At 42.4% G+C, this 17161-nt stretch overlaps 1 protein-coding gene across 2 annotated transcripts in view; it reads left to right on the top strand.

Annotated features, from left to right (window-relative positions):
• The window catches only part of EIN2 (NRAMP metal ion transporter family protein), a 66312-nt gene extending 57548 nt beyond the window's left edge, over window positions 1-8764 (top strand). For both annotated transcript variants that reach the window (XM_087674065.1, XM_087674066.1), the window contains one exon: window positions 7614-8764. In XM_087674065.1, coding sequence (XP_087530191.1) covers window positions 7614-8117 — 504 coding nt within the window. In that variant the 3' untranslated portion in view covers window positions 8118-8764. The remainder of the gene's footprint in view (window positions 1-7613) is intronic.
• The last annotated feature ends 8397 nt before the right edge of the window (window positions 8765-17161 follow it).

The raw sequence follows: 17161 nt of genomic DNA, 5'->3' as shown, positions 1-17161 counted from the left end.
TGGTGCAAGTAAATGGACCTTGCCTCTCCTTGACTTGCAGACCACCAAGATCTCCACCTCCAGAGGTAGTGGAAACTCTCCGCGCTCCGCAACTCTCAAATAAGACCACGGGCCACTGCGGAAAAACTCCGGGGGGAGCAATTGTGTTGTCAAGGGAAGGTGTGATGGGCGGTTGGACCAGATGAGCTAGTGGTTGTGTGGGGAGGGGGGGGACTCGGCTGCTGGTGAGGAGAGAATGTGGGCGTGTGAGGCTTGTCACCCCCTATGGGAAGGGGGGGAGACACATGTACTAGGCGAGGATCAGCGGGGGAGGTGGGGAAGAGGACGAGTAAGGGGTGGTGGGGTGATCGAACGTATGAGGCGGGTGTGAGGGGGGGCGAGTGGCCCTAGGAGGAGGAGGCTGTGGGATAGGGTTGCAGGGGGGGGGGGGGCTGGGGGTGGAGGCCTGTGATCCTACTGGGTGGGACGAGTGGGGGTGGGGGCGGGGGGGGGGGGGGGGGTGTGTTGCGGGGTGTTCTGATGGGGGCGCGTCACGTGCCCTCTTGCTCTTAGCTACTGTGGCTATGTTTGAGGGGTTGGCTGAGGCCCCTCCTATTGTCTCCCTCTTTGTTGTCGCTGGACCCGTGTGAAACCGTCAACACCCACCTGTGGTTCTGTCGGCTGAGCTGCCTTGGCTCTAAAATGTGTGCAATCTGCTGTCAGATGCCCAAAGTCATGGCATCGCAAGCACTAGCCAGGCTGCCCTGTCACAATAACCTGCTACTTGAAAGAGTGTCTGCTTGTCTCAATCTCAAGAAACTTGGGTATGTTCTTTGTGTCTTTTACAGCCACCCATAGCTTCAGGACTCCTACGGCTGTCAGTGCATTCGTGAAGGAGGGAGGAAGAACTGTGCCAAAAAGCCGTCCAAAGTCCTCCACTAACTCACGGTGCTCTATCACCAGTCTGGGGAATAGAAGGGTGACCAGGTGTCTAGGAAACTTGTTGTGGAGCGCGAACTCTTCCACTGTGCAGCCACTATACGAGGGAACCATGTAAATGAACCCCGTTGTGGAGGCATAAGGTGAGCTTTTCACTAGCTTGCGGGCTGCATCCACGGAGGTGAGTCGAACCATGAAGATTCCCTGACCCATGAGAACTGCCTTTGTAATCTACGCTGTGCCAATGTTTAGCGTGGAGTGAAGCCAATCTCGAAGCTGGGCCCTGGATGGAGAGTGTCATACGACCTGTCCATAGATTATTGTTTCTTTCAGTTCCAGCTCTATAGCATGGACGGAAAGCAGCTATTCCCTAGAGAGGACGATGCACAAGGTGTTTGACTAGGGGACACTTGCAGAGTGCTCCGGTGTCTAAACATAGGTTTTCATTGCGCGTTACTGCTGGGGACTACCAATCTAGCTATTGTGATATCGGGGGGAGGGGGGGAATGTTGCTACATACGGCTTTGTCAAGTTCTATAGGATATTTATCAAGGATTGCTCAAAGATAGTCACACCACTCACCAGACTCACAGGAAACTCAAAATTCTCATGGACCCTAGAAGCCGAGAAGGCCTTTCAGACCCTGAAGACCCCTTTCACCACTACTCCAATCCTAGTCCGCCTAGATCCTATCAGGCTATTAACTATGCCTTAGGAGCCATCTTGTCCCAGCATGGAGATGGTCATATGCATCTAGTGGCATTCCACTCTAAGGAAGTTCTCCCCTCTAGAGATAAACTATGAGATCTATGACAAAGAACTCCTTGCCATTATAGATGCCTTTGATACTTGGCATCATTATCTAGGGGGTGAAGCTCATAAAGTTATGGTCTATACAGATCACAAAAATCTAGAGTACTTTATGACAATTCCACTGGAGTAACTTCTTATCTAGGTTTGACTTTGTTATCACCTATCACCCAGGATACCAACAATGCCAATGAAATACTTTATCAAGAAGATCCAACGTGACGGGAGAAGAAGCTTTTGATCAACAATGAGCAATACTACTCAAGCCAGAGCACCTCCCACTAGGAGCCATCTTTAGTTGTCACCAAGACGACCCTACCTTGATCTAGTTAATCCATGAAGCCTTGGCGCATGATGATTTGGCCAATAATGTCAAGAGAAACATCAAAGAGGGAAGAGAAAATGAAGTTTGTGAGTTTCAGGAAACTAATGGATTGTTTTACTATAAGGATCTACTTTACATCCCTCCAGGAAAGCCGAGACTCCAGGTACTCCAACAATGCCATGACACCCCAGTAGCAAGACACTTTGGAGTTAATAAGACCTTAGAGTTTATTTCAAGAGATTTTTGGTGGCCCAAGATATGGAAAGAAGTTAAGGAATATATAAAATCATGTGATACTTGCAATAGGGCCAAGGTACCTTGTTACAAACCATATAGCCTCTTGCAACCCTTGCCAAATCCAATGCGACCCCGGTCTTCTCTATCCATGGATTTCATAATAGATCTTTCCAAATTAAACAAATATGACACTATTCTTGTTGTGGTAGATAGGTTCACAAAAATGACACATTTCATCCCTACTACCGAGACCATCGCAGGCGTAGCTACCACTAGACTCTTCCCCTCAGATACATTTTCAGATTACATGGACTCCTAGACGACATCATCAATGATTGGGGTTTCCAAATCATATCTAGTTTTTGGAAGAGCCTTTCCAACCTTCTTGGAGTCCAAGTTAAGTTATCCACAGTCAACGATCCACAGAACTAATGGTCAAACAGAACATGTAAATCAAGTCTTTGAACAATATCTCTGCTGCACCATCAACTACCATGAGAATGATTGGTTTGAGCTCTTGCCCTTTGCAAAGTTTGCTTATAATAATAGTATCCATGCATTTACCAAGTAAACTCCTTTCTTTGGAAACTATGTCCGGCATCCAAGGATGGATGTACAATCAAGTAAGAACCTTGCCGCTCGAGATAAAGCTCAACACCTAGCAAATATACACAAAGAACTCAAGCAACATATCCAAACGGCTCAGAATTTGTACAAGCACTATGCGGACCAGCATTGTCTCTAGCATCCATTGTACAAAGTCGGAGATAAAGTATGGTTACTCATGCATAAACTCAAGACAACAAGACTCTCCACCAAGCTAGACCACTAGAGATTTGGGCCCTTATCTATCGTAGCCCAGATCAACCAAGTTGCTTACTTACTCCAACTCCCTAGTTCCATGAAGATCCATTGAGTCTCCCATGTTTCCTTGCTCACTATCCAAATTGAAGATCATGAAGAATTTGAGGTTGAGCATGTTGAGAAACCCTTTACCCGCAGTTTGCGTTTTTGTGTTTTTCATTTAGGGTTTGCAGTCCCTAAAGGGCCGCTATCCTAGATAGACTCTACCTATTTATAGGCCACTCTCTTCCTCATTCTTCACGATTGATTCATTCAATCTGTCACCTCTTCTCTCCAGCCTTTCCACTACCTCACACCGCTTCAGGAGGACATTGCAACTTGTGGTTCGTGGTTGTCTTGATCATCTTCTTGTGCTACAACAGCCTTGTTCCCTTGTATCACATTCACTCCATGATTTAGAACTTCATCATTCCATTCATCAGAGTTTCTTCTCTCTTCTCTTCTCTTCTCTTCTCCGTGTTTGCCGAGTTTAGTGTGTGTTCCTCCACGCAAATGCTACTGTCTCATTGGTACGTCATCTTTTGACATGGTATCAGAGCTGGATCTGCTCAAACTGTGGCAAAGATCTTCCACTTCAGTGACGGCAAAGACCGGTGGTAGGTTCGGCATCCACTTCTCTTGTTCTTCCGCTGCATCAAAATCTCGTTTTTGCAGGTTTCAGGTGTTTTTAGGCTGCTGCCCACATCCCTTTCGCGGAGGACATCGCAGTCTCAGCTGTCCCTTTCTGTCATCTACAGTCTGGTGCCAGTTTCCAGCCTTCCACCTACAATTTGCAGGTGTTTAAAGCAGAGCGACTGTTGCTGACCACTCTCCATTTAGAAAACAATCTCGTTTTTGTAGATATCAGGTATTTCAGCTTGTTGCCCACACCTCGGACGCGGAGGACATTGTGGTCCAAGCTGGCCATTACTGTCTACAACAGTTTGGTGCTTGTTTCCAGCATATCACACACTGTTCTAGGCTGATTTTAGCATGTTGACTGGTACTGTTGGTTTTTCCTACGTTTTTAGTCTTTCTCTCTCTTGCATCTTGCGTTTTTAGTCTCTCTTTCTCCTCACTTGCATTTTAAGTCTTTCTCTCTCTTTCACCTCTTCCTTCTTCAGCAAAGCACACTGGTATCCATGGCTCCTTTACCAATAGATGACCAGACTATTGGGTGCTTTTACTGTGGCATCACTAGACATACCATCGATGCTTGCGGACTTCGACCTTTACTCCCACCCCCCCGGAGTATATGCGTCTTCCAGCAGGCACTTCTTGTGCCACCTCTCCTTTCTGGGCCATAGAGATCGTTCTGCATCAACTATCAGAGTACTATGCTCAAGGCAATAAGATGCATCGGATGCGCACTAAGACCTTGGGAGCACATGGAGGATCGATTGGCGCTATGACCTCTTGGAGATCGTCGCAATGCCAGTAACAATCTTCTCGCACCTATTTTCGGATACAGTGGTTGGGTTTGCATTTAGGGTTTGCAATTAGGGTTTGCAGCCCCAAAAAGGGGTACCATCCTAGACGGACTCTGTCTATTTATAGGCCACTCTATCACTTATTCTTCACGGTTGATTCATTCAGTTTGTCACGTCTTCTCTCCAGCGTCTCCACTACCCTTACATCCCTTCAGGAGAATATTGTGGTTCATGGTTCGTGGTTCGTGGTTATCTTCATCATCTTCCTTGTACTATGGCACCCTTGTTTCCTTGTATCACATTCACTCCATGATTCAAAACTTCATCATTCTATTCATCAGAGTTTCTTCTCTCTTCTCTTATTTTCTTCATGTTTGCCGAGCTTACTTTGTGCTCCTCCTTGCAAACCCTATTGTCTCGCCGGTACATCATCTTTTGACAGAGCATGTTTTAGACTCGAGGATCTCTCGAGGTCGATTCAAATACCTTGTTCATTGGAAAGGATATGACATCAATGATCGCACTTGGGAACCTATAGAATATCTTCAAAGGGCACTTCTCAAAGTTAAAGAATTTCATAGGAGGAATCCAATGAAACTTGGACCAAACCACCAAGCTACTCTTCGTGGAACTTGTCGCTAGAGGAGGGGTTGATGTCTCAGACATGCCATGATAAAGTGTACATATTAATTCTTGCTTATGTCATACGAATCCACACTCCATGCGAATGCATCCTTAGTAGGACATCCTTGAGCCAACCATGCAAACCCACCCTTGCCATGTCATCATAGAATCTTTTAGAAGATATGCCATGTCATTGCTTGGATCGTCAATGATGTCATCATGGAAAATTCTAGAAGATCTTTAGCCGTCCTCCAACACCTATAAAAGGATGAGCTTGCTATAGAGCTCCTCAGTATTGCCAATACCAGTCTTGGGAAGCTCAAGGAGTCGAGACCTCCAAGTAACTTCGAGTTTCAGTTCTAGTTCTTATCTAGTCATGGTATCTAGTCTTGTCTTGTCTTCGATTACACTCTTGTTGTCTTGTCACCTTGTAATCTTGTAGTATAAGATCTTGTCCAGTATTGTCTTGTATCTTGTTCATCCTAATCGAAGGAGATCTTGTAATTTTGATATCTTGTATCCATACCTACGGTCTCGAGTTGTGGGATCCTTCATATCCTATCGAGTCCTGTAGTCTATACCTATGGTCTCGAGTTGTGGGATTTTTCGTATCTCGTGAAGTTATCATTGTACCTTGTGCCCCTATGTGGAATTATTTTGTAATAAAAAATATTGTAACAAATCTTGCATCTAGTCTAGTCTCTCGAGCACAGTCTAGTGCTCCCATAGCATGACTCTTCAATGAGTGTACCGACTTCCAAGTGGCCTATGCCTTTGGGCAATTTTTCCACTTAACCAAATACTTGCGATAAATGGTCCAAGAGGATCATTTAATCATAAGGTCAAGAACCAATTTGGGTTGGAGTGGAACATAACTAGTATCCTCGAGGCATAGGACTTTCTCAATTGGAATAATTTGCTCACCTTGTCCCATCATTCTTTCAAATGACTCACGTGGAACACATGGTAAACTTGGATTTCTGAAGGTAAGTCCAACTCATAGGGTTCTACTTATCTTCTTGGTAATTTGGCAAGGACTGCAATACCTCGAAGACAATTAGCACTTGCCAGTAGTCATTGAATCGAAGTCCTTTGGGACTTTTAGGTGAACTCACATGCCTTCTCAAAGCTCCCTAGGAGTAGGATATTGGCTTGCATAAAACGTGGCACGATCCTAGGCCACCTACCAATCTTTGAGCAGCTAAAGGTAAGAGATGGTACATCAAAGGAGTACGAAAAGGGGGGGGTAGCTTGTCCATGCTAAAGCCATGTAACTCAAACCAGGTTGATATCTGTGCATATCAACATGAGGTATCACCCTCTTCGGCAAGCTGTCAAGAGGGAGGGAAAAAAGGAGAGAGAGAGAAGGGGGGGGGGGGGGGATCAAGCCATAATATCAGAAACGAGCATAGGCAAAAAATGATCCACTTTAAAGCAAAAGAAGGAAGATTTAAAAGTCTTTTCCTTTTGTGTCCCTGCCAGCCCTCTCACTAAACTAGAAACAGAGCTGGAATGTTCCAACTAGAGAACAGCTCTTGTTAATGGGGGTTGGAATGTTCAATGTTCCCTTGTCTCGAAAAGGATTCCCTGTTTTGACTGTTAGGAAACAGCATTCCCTCATTTGAAGGCTGAAGCCAGTGTTCTCTCTGTTCCTTGTGGCTGTGATTATGGAGCTCTAGCACTTTCAAGTCTGTTTATGGTCGGTTTGGTTAGTGGTGGCCACTTGTTTTATTGCCAGATATCTTGCTTTCCATCTCAGTCTTCTACATATAGATGGTTCACCATAGTACTATTGCTTTCTTGCCACTTTGGCCATTGCCATCATTTGGCTGGCTTGCTTCTCTTTTGTCCTAGACACCATGTCCTGGGCTTTTTGGAGCACCTTCTGTCTTAGCAGTGCCCTGACTTATGTGCACACGACACTCAATCGAGGCTGCTATATTGTGTTGCTGTTTTTGCATCTATGCAGTCCATAACGTCAAGTATCCATGTCTTCATTTCTGCATTTCTCATACTTCCATACACGCTGCCCATGACAAGCAAACATGACCATTATACTTGAAACTCATTGTTGATCTCTTTCTTCATGTGCAAGTTCCGTCTTAACTCTTAAGGCTTGGTCTCAAGTCTCCTCAGGTCCATGCAGTGTGGTGACACCACTTACCTCGAGAAACAAGCATCAACATACTTTGTTTTCTATTTAATTAGGATTGTGATATCCATGCCTATCTTTAAAGATAACTGGGACTTTCTGTTTTTTTATTAATCTGAACAGGTTGAATTAATTACATTAGGATTGTTATATGAGCAACTCATTTATGGCATTCATTTCTCTTTTTAAAAGATAATTGAGCTTCTTGTTGTTCTTGGGTCTTGTAAATGGGCGTGCTCTAACAGGAGTGACCATTTTATGGAATGTTGAGCAGGGTGTTTTGGACCCTGCATTTTCAAAGCCAAGGAATGTCTCAGCCCCTTGCCTGTGTGTTATATCAGAAACATCAGATTCACAGGCATATGTTTTGAGCAGACAGGGAAGCCTTACAGATGTTGGAATTGGAGATAAGCCAAGCAGGGGTGGTTCAAATAGTATTTTAGGAAATTCTTATCTGGGTTATCCTCAGTCCTGGCCATGGGCCCGTAATACAAGCACTGGCCAAGGTAAGGGGGGCAGTTCTGCTATATTTCTGGAAATTATTAAGGAAGTAGAAACAGCTATTGAATGCCGTAAAGGACGAACTGGAACTGCAGCTGGTGATGTGGCATTCCCAAAAGGTAAAGAGAACCTGGCTTCAGTTTTGAAGCGTTACAAGCGTCGCCTCAGCAATAGAAGTGCTACAGCAAATGTGGATGGTGGTACTAACACGGGGGCTGTCAGATCCCATGCCTTAAATCCTCTTTTCTTGCAGCACTTCTACTTCTTTCTATTTTGAAGAGAGAGTAATGATTTGAAGAGCTCTTGCCATAGGAACAGAAGCCATCCCTTGTGGTATTTGAACCGTTGTGTTTAATTGGCACTTCTAGTGCTTGCGGTTAAATGCCTATTCGGGGTTTGTCCCTGAAGGATGCAGGCACAGCAAAATGCCTTAACATGGATAGAAGATGTTGCACTTACGCAAATACACAATGGATCATTGGGACTATCTATCATGCATCTGGGATGACTCTCACAAAAAATGTACAGTAAAATTGCAACAACAAGAGATCATATTCCTGTGGCCTTCTAAAGTGAATGAATATATTGTGCCTTCTGGCATGCAAATGAAATGCCTTTTAGGATGGAGCATTCAGGTGTCAGGATACAGGTCGGTTGCTTCAGCCTGCTTTACCAAGCAGCTTTTCCCAGGATAGGGTCTGTATCTTCTACTTTCGCAACCTTGCAAAACATCTGGGCTTTTGTTTCATCTTTATTGGCCTGTAAGGTTTTTGAAGGGATGTCTTACGTGCCTCAGGCAAGCATCCCTGTTCAGTTTTTTCATTTCCAGACTGCCTCCAAAGGTGCATGCAGTGCTGGATAGCTGTCTTGTAAAATGGACTAGATACTTTATGAGAATAAACAAGTGCACGATTGTGTTACCTATTCTGGCATCTTGTAACCTGTTACCTGATTTATAGCAGCACTTTTATGTCAATTGTATGGAGGTGATCCACAGTCATGGATATGTTGCTATTGCAGCCAGGGCTTCATTATTTATTGAGGTAAATCTAAACTCATAATTACCAAGGGGTCGCCTTCATTTTGCCTTGAGTTAATGTAAACTAAACAATTAGAGAATGGGAGTTCTCAAAAAAGTAGTTAAAGAACAAAGTAAAACCAACACATGATGTCTTTTGATGGAAGTTCGGGTTTGCAGTTCCATTGAACATGTGAGTTCACTCGGGGAAAATCTTTGTTTCAATCCAGGTGCAGGAAACATATGCTTAACCATGTTTTATTTATGGATCTAGTCAGCATCTTTAATACAAGCTTTTACTCTGTGTGTGCACGCGCACACGTGCCGGGGGGGGGGGGGGGGGGGTGTTGCATGTTGGTTAAATAAGTTTCTTAGCTTTGCCGGATAATGATGTTACGTGAGAGCATTAGAAATAATGTATACACTTGGGTTTTGCAATTTGTAAACCTTGGGGGATGGCATTGTTGTACTAGAGCATTAGAATAATATTAAACAAGCAAGTATTGACTGTAAGGTTGTATGAGGTAGATGTGAAATTTGAAATTTGAATTGTTTTGTGGTAGTAGGTTTAGAATGTATAAGAGATTTCACACTTACATAAGGGAGACATGGTCTTTCAATCCATTGCCTTGATGTTTTCCCCACAGTATTTAACTAGACAGCAAGCTCCACTAAAATTATATGATCAATGCCAAAGGTGGTCAGCTAAGAGGGTGAAGAAGGTTCCTTCCTAAACATTAGGGTGACATCTCATAAGAACATTGTGGGGGGGAATGTGAAAACACTATTGGTGTGGGACGAAGTGTTGCCACTATTGAAGATTGTCACTTTTATTGAGGCAAATGCTTGTAAAAGCCATAATGGTAGTGACTTATGGTCTTAAAAATTGTACCCTTGCTTTTGCACCTAGACAATGAACAATGTATACACTTGGATGAGTATATGGAACAAACCTACTTTTTGCTTGCTTGGCCTATGATTGTGCCAATTGGCAACCTATTGTTGGTTAGCCCAAGATAAATTCTAGTAAACTCTTGTTAGCACAGTTAGCAACTTACTTTTTGATTAAGCTAATAATTGAAAAAGACCCAAATGTCTTGAAAAGCTAAAAGCTCTAGTTGCATTGCAAACCAAGAGACCCTCTCTCTCTCTCTCTCTCTCTCTCTCTCTCTCATGCATGGTATTTTGTCCTATATGCATTCTAGGCATCTTGGAGGATGCAAACACACACACACACACACACACACACACACACACACACTCTCTCTCTCTCTCTCTCTCTCTCTCTCTCTCTCTCTCTCTCTTTGGGATTTCATACATGAGATAGCCCTTGAGTAAACATCATGATGGGTCTTGTGAATAGTAGGGAGCAAGCTCTTGTATGCTTTATGGCATGTCTTGCCATGAAAAAACAAAGGAAAATAATCCTTAATATTGGAATTAAATGTGCTCTCTCTCTCTCTCTCTCTATGAGCATTGTTGGTATAGTGGTAACCATGGTAGTCCTCCAATCATTATCAAATATGGAAGTAGTTGCCATGAATAGAGTAATAATAGACATGTCAATCAATGTCGCGCTCTCCTAGTGCATAGCTAGTTAGTATCTCCTTGATGCGCTTGAAGTCTAGTCCTATCATTATTTTGAGATAGCCTTTGTTGCACCCATGTACTCTTAGAGATCAGGTGCCTTACCTTGGTCTACCTCCTCAATCCACAAACTAGGCAAGCACCTAGATTGAGGTGCAACTCAAGGCCTCAAATTGCACCTACATTTGCATTGCTTAGAGGTCAGGTCATCATAACCTACAAGCGGGCAAATGACTTCTTTATTGGTTGGTTGCAACTGATCTTTTGCACAAGGAGCTCTTACTCCTAGTTCTAGAAAGCAAGACATGCATGTGATAGCCAATCTTTGAAAATAGATTTTAGTTCAAGGCCAAAGCCAATAGCTAATTGAGAGGTATATTATGGCAAAACATTTTCGACTCAAAACGAAATTGAAAAACATCTCTTATATTCCACTTTCATCTCGTGTTGAGAGTGTCGATAATCTCTATCTAGATCTTTGATAGTCTTTGCAATGGATATGTCTTGTAACTCTATAATGTGGCTACATTTTGGTTAGATTGAACCAAGGAATGTTTGTCTGTCAGCTCCCATTTGTGATGGTGTCTATTTGTCTACTTTGTGATGCTTGAGAGCTGATTAGAAACAACATAGGAATGAATCCTCTGAACATCCTCATAACCACAAGCAATCCTCAAATCGTGATGGTGTCTGTTTGTCTACTTTGTGATGCTTGAGAGCTGTTTAGAAACAATATAGGAATGAATCCCCTGAACATCCTCATAACCACAAGCAATCCTCAAATCGTGATGGTGTCAGTTTGTCTACTTTGTGATGCTTGAGAGTTGATTAGACACAACATAGGAACGAATCCCCTGAACATCCTCATAACCACAAGCAATCCTCAGTTCGTGACCCAATCTATTGGCCCCATGTCAATATCATGTTCTTTGTTGTACCTTGAAAGACCGTCTTGAGGTTCTCTCCATATCTCATGAGACTTGGGATAGTCCCATGAGTCGTGTCTCCATGAATATCTCATGAGACTTGGGGTTGTCCCATGAGTAATGCCTCTTTATTTGCTCTAACCGAATGTATATTATTTTTTAGAATTGTGTGTTTACACATATTTGTAGATCTTGTATTAGTATAGGCATCATCTCCTAGACAATGAGAAATGTAGAACCCCTACATTAGTATTTTGAAAAGTGTGCCGACCTCCATCATAATTATTATATATTCAAGTAAAAACATACACCACATGTATTTTGCAATTTTTTAAAGCTTCTTAACCATTCGTTTGATCTTTTGCACATGCATGTCATACATTTGCTATGCAAAATCATCATTGCAAATGATTATTATCATGACATTGTGCATGTGGAAGTACAAAAGCTTTAGAGGCTTTCAAATTCATTGAATATGAGTTCTCATGCATTGACCGTTAGAGGCAGAAATGATGGTAATGGAAATAATAACCAGAGTAGAGACTCCCAGTCCAACAGGAGAAAGTCTCAATCTTGTGGGCAATCTCACAGATGTAAGTCTCTTTGGCATGTCATTTATTGTGAGTAGTAGGGTCATATTAGGCCACATCGCCATAACATTGTACCTAGTAAGTCCAGCATGAAGATTGAATAGATAAATATAGTGCAGCCTAAATTTGATGATGACTATTGTGTAGCTGCTTTGTCTCAATGCTACTTAGTTGATTGATATTTCATCTACTTACTCTCAGTGTTTATTATTGATTCAAGGACTTATTTCCATGTTACTTCGCATCGGGATTGGTTTCATATCTATCGCAACATTATATGTTTTGTGAGACTAAAAACTAATATTACATTAGATATCATTGGCATTAGGGATGTTAAGACTACAATTTTCTTCAAGTAGCTCTTTTGTTTTGCATAACATATTGAATGTACCGGCTTTGACCAAAAGCCCACTACTAGATGATGCAGGTTATCATGTCTCTTTTGGTGATTCTACATGGAAGGTTACCCATGGTGACCTTGTTGATGTATTGGTTGTGACCAATTTACCATATGTTTCTTTATGGCATCATTGCCTTGGACACATGTATTTGAAAGGAATGAAAGTACTCACTCCTTTGTAATATCTTCCGCCTCTTGATTACTCACATTTTGATTCATGTGATCATTGTCTTTATAGCACGTAGACACATAACACTCCTAAAAAGTTAGGTTGTTTACGCATGGGTGAGCCCCAGGCTCTTGTGCATTTCAATGTGTATGGTCCCATGATCTCTTGGGCATTGGGTGGCGGGAAGTACTTTGTGATATTTATTGATGATTATTTGCGTAAAGTCAAACCTTATCCTCTTAAGAAGAAATTGGATATTTTGGTTATATTTCAGTGCTTTGTTGCTCTTGTTGAGAACCAGCTTGGGTATAGACTGAAATACTAAGGTCTAACAATGGGGGTGAATATATCTGTGAGGCATTTGAGCAATTAACAATGGGGGTGAATATATCTGTGAGGAATTTGAGCAATTTTGCAATGAGCAGGGCATTAAGCATCAATCAACCATCTTATACACCCCACCCTAGAATGGTATTACAAAGCGCACGAATAAACTATGCGAGAGAAGAAAGGTAGTCAGTGTGACAAGTGAGGTTTTGCTCATATTAAGGCAGTTAGGCTGTGTTGCCATTGTTTGCCGTGTGTTTCGAGTGTTCATCCTCAACCATCCAATAAACCCAAATGGCTTCTTCTCATCAATCTGGAAATGTATTTTCCTCTGCTCTTAAGACACTTTTAGAGCGTTACAAATCATTGGGCAACTTGACAATTATTGTGGATGAGTCACAACCAAGTTCCAAATGGATGCTTCTTGAGATAGATGCATCTCATATATATGGTGAGAATCAATTGTTCAAATTTAAAGCTTCAACAATGTATATAGAAGACCAAGGCATTCTGACAGTTGGTGATACACTCTCTCAAGATCAACATGTTAATCTTTTGGCTCTTGTTCTTCCCAAAATATAGAAACACCAACATAAAAAGGATTATCCCTATCTTCACTTAGGATATATAGCCATAGGAATTATCCCTCTTTTTTTTCGAGGATTAAATGCCTCATGTATGGCTGTTGTACTTGATACTCAACACCTCCAACTTCATGATATGATTGTAGGTGTTGCAGCCTCTCCCTTATCAAATGGACCTATTTTCTTCAAATTACACCCTAACTATGTGATAGCTATGCATGACCCCTATTTAGCAAAATTATTAATGCTTCATGTTAGAACCATGGGCTAGCAAATGAAGGCCTCTTTTTCCCACTTAGCTATTCAATATATGATGGTATTTTGATTTATGTCTCTAGCAATACCAAGAGTAGTAGAAGGAGTAAACTCCTCTAAAGATAAAGGTCAGACCATTATCATGAAATCGAATGAGAGCACTCAACGCTTTCTTCTTGACTGTGTAAATTGTTCTGAGATAGAGCTTCCACATGAATGGAAAATGGATATATCTTCCTCGAAAAAGAAAGGACTATTGCCTCCTAAGGTCATTACAATACAAAATATTCGTGGTAAGACACTATTTCTGCCCCAACATCAAACTCCAAAATCCCCTGCTGCTGATCCAGTGACTTCCATTACACCCACAACAACTGAAGGTTTCCCCTTCACAGAAGGCCAATGTACTGAAGTTCCACACACAACCTTGTACTCATCATTAGGTCATACATGGCAAAGTTGCTCCTTATCTAAGGTCCCATGATGCTATTTCGTGGACTGTTGAGCTTCAGGCTACAAATTGGGCACATTTAGCACTCACTGGTTTAATTGAAAAGATGGATTCACTACAACAAATTTCTAATCAAATTCTTGCACCATGTCAACAACTAGTGAAATCCTCTAAACCACATTCTCCTCAGATACTGTCTGTCAAGATTGTGGGAGAGAAGGAAGGAGTCTCACTTGAAGCTTTCTTGCTTGCACAATGGGGGAAGACACACAAGGGTGGAGGCTGAAAACAGTTTTCCTCTTCTTAGTTGTGTAAGCCAAAAGAACTCAAGTACAAAGAAATAGAAGAACCCTCTATATGGGTCTCAAACCAAACTCAACTAACTAAGGTGGCATACTAACTGAGCCACGAACTAGAGTAGATAAGGATAGCTATCATGTAGCTATTATTCATGGGCGGTGTACCAACCGCGTCTGCAACTGACAAGTCGGTGACATAAATACACAACGGTCACCCTGGCGTATCACGAGTGGAGCTCGATATCTCAACACTCCCCCTCGAGCTCAATCCCAATTCCTGCACACCAAGCAGGTCTCTGAACTTGCATAGCTTCTCTGCGCCCAATGCCTTCGTGAATATGTCAGCTACCTGATCCTCTGTGCTAACATAAACTAGATCAATAAGACCTAGTAAAACCCTCTCTCGCACATAGTGATAATGCATCTCAATGTGCTTTGTTCTAGCATGATAGACTGGGTTATTTGCCAAGTGTATACTACTCATGTTGTCACAATAAATGACAACTGGTCCATCTGTAGACTGATGCATATCATAAAGTAGCTTATGCAACCAAGCTACCTCACATGCAGCCATTGCTGCACCCCTGTACTCAGCTTCTGTGCTCAACAAGGCAACTGTAGGTTGTTTCTTGCTGCTCCAAGTGACTGCAGCACTCCCAAAAGAGAACACATATCCACTGGTAGATCGTCTACCAGAAATACTACCAGCCCAATCAGCATCAGTGTATCCATGCAACTGTATCTGAACCCCAGTCTCATAAAATAGTCCATACTGCAATGTGGACTTCACATACCTGAGTATGCGTCTAGCCGCATCCAAATGTGGTTTCCTTGGAGCCTGCATAAACTAACTTACCAATCCAACAGCATAGCTCAAATCTGGCCTGGTAATAGTCATATAAATCAATCTTCCTACTATGCGTCTGTACATAGTAGGGTCTTCTAGAAGCTCACCTGCATCTGTGCTCAGCTTCACATTCTGCTCCAAAGGAACTGAAATAGGCTTACAGCCTGTCATCCCATATTTGGACAGCATGTCCAATCCATACTGCCTCTGCAAGAGTTGTATCCCACTTGGTGATCTAATCACCTCAATGCCCAAGAAATAACGCAGCTCTCCCAAATCCTTCATCTCAAACTTCTGCTTCAATAGCATTTTCACATGAAGGATATCTTCATCACTGTCACCTGTCATAATCAAATCATCAACATAAATGACAAGTAGCATAATACCTTTCTCTGTTTTTCTCACATAAAGTGAGAAATCTGCCTTGGAAATCTGAAAGCCAATAGTGACAAGATACTGTCCTATCTTGTCAGACCATGCTCTAGGTGCTTGCTTCAAGCCATACAAGGCTTTCTTCAACCTGCAAACAAACTCAGGATGAACATTATGCACATAACCTGGTGGCTGCTCCATATAGACCTCTTCTTGCAAATCACCATGCAAGAAGGCATTCTTTACATCCATCTAATGTAAAGACCATCCCTTTGATGCAGCCATAGCAATGACCGCTCTTACGGTTGCCATCCTTGCAACCGGACTGAAAGTTTCTTCATAGTCAATACCATATGTTTGTGCATACCCCTTGACTACTAATCTTGCCTTATATCTGTTCACAGAACCATCTGCATTGTGCTTCACCTTATAAACCCACTTACAGCCAATTGCATTTTTACCTTTAGGCAAAGGTACCAATTCCCATGTAGCATTAGCTTCCAAGGCATCCATTTCTTCATCCATGGCTTTCTCCCATTTTTCTTTTCCCATGGCTTCCTCAAAAGAAGTGGGTTCTGGTTCCTGCATCACTTTGACCATATATGCATAGTGAATGGCTGTAAATCCATCATATTTCAGCCTATCCACAGGATACCTAGCTCTCGTAGACCTGCGCAAAGTAGGTTCACTCCCAGGTGCTCTCAAAACATCCCTGGTCTTCCTTACTCCAGGTGTAACAATAGAAGGAATACCCAACTCATCATCAATGCTCTGTTCTGAGCCACTGGATTCACCATCCACATAAGAGTGACCTCCATTCACATCAAACATGGGCTGATCAACCTTCTCTTTTCCTTTTCGTGATACATGCATACCACTATCTGCATTACTTTGAGAAGATTCTCCTGATCTCAATCTGCCTGTCCATGGCGAAGAATGTGAACCACTGCTAGAGGACGCTCCAGGTCCACTAATATTTTGTGACTGCTGCTGTGAATTCTGTGCAGCATTACCATTTTGTGCATCTACATCATCAATCACATTTACTGGTTTATACCAGCTACTCATCTCATCAAAAACAACATCTCTGCTCACTGTAAACTTACGAGTAGAAGGGTTATAGCATCTATACCCTTTTTGCTGCAGAGAGTAACCAATAAAGATGCACTTCTCAGCTTTTGGATCCAACTTGGATCTCAACTCATCTGGCACATGTACATAGGCAATGCAACCAAAAATTTTCAAATGAGAAATATCTGGTTTCCTACCAGTATACCTCTCCTCTGGAGTCATTCCATGTATTGCTGCAGTGGGAGTCCTGTTCATTATGTAGACTGCTGTAGCAACTGCTTCAGCCCAATAAAAATCTGGCAAGCCTTTTTCATTGAGCATGGCACGAGATACCTCTCCAATATGCCTGTTTTTCCTTTCTGCAATTCCATTTTGTTGTGGGGTATGACTGCATGAGTATTGCTGCTTTATGCCATGCTCCTGCA

The sequence above is a fragment of the Lygodium microphyllum genome, unplaced genomic scaffold, assembly GCF_053477565.2.
Source record: "Lygodium microphyllum isolate KBCC unplaced genomic scaffold, Lygodium_microphyllum_v1.1.10 scaffold_79, whole genome shotgun sequence".
Lineage (NCBI taxonomy): Eukaryota > Viridiplantae > Streptophyta > Polypodiopsida > Schizaeales > Lygodiaceae > Lygodium > Lygodium microphyllum.
Note: the sequence above shows the minus strand (reverse complement) of the source record. Positions and strands in the feature narration are given on the sequence as shown.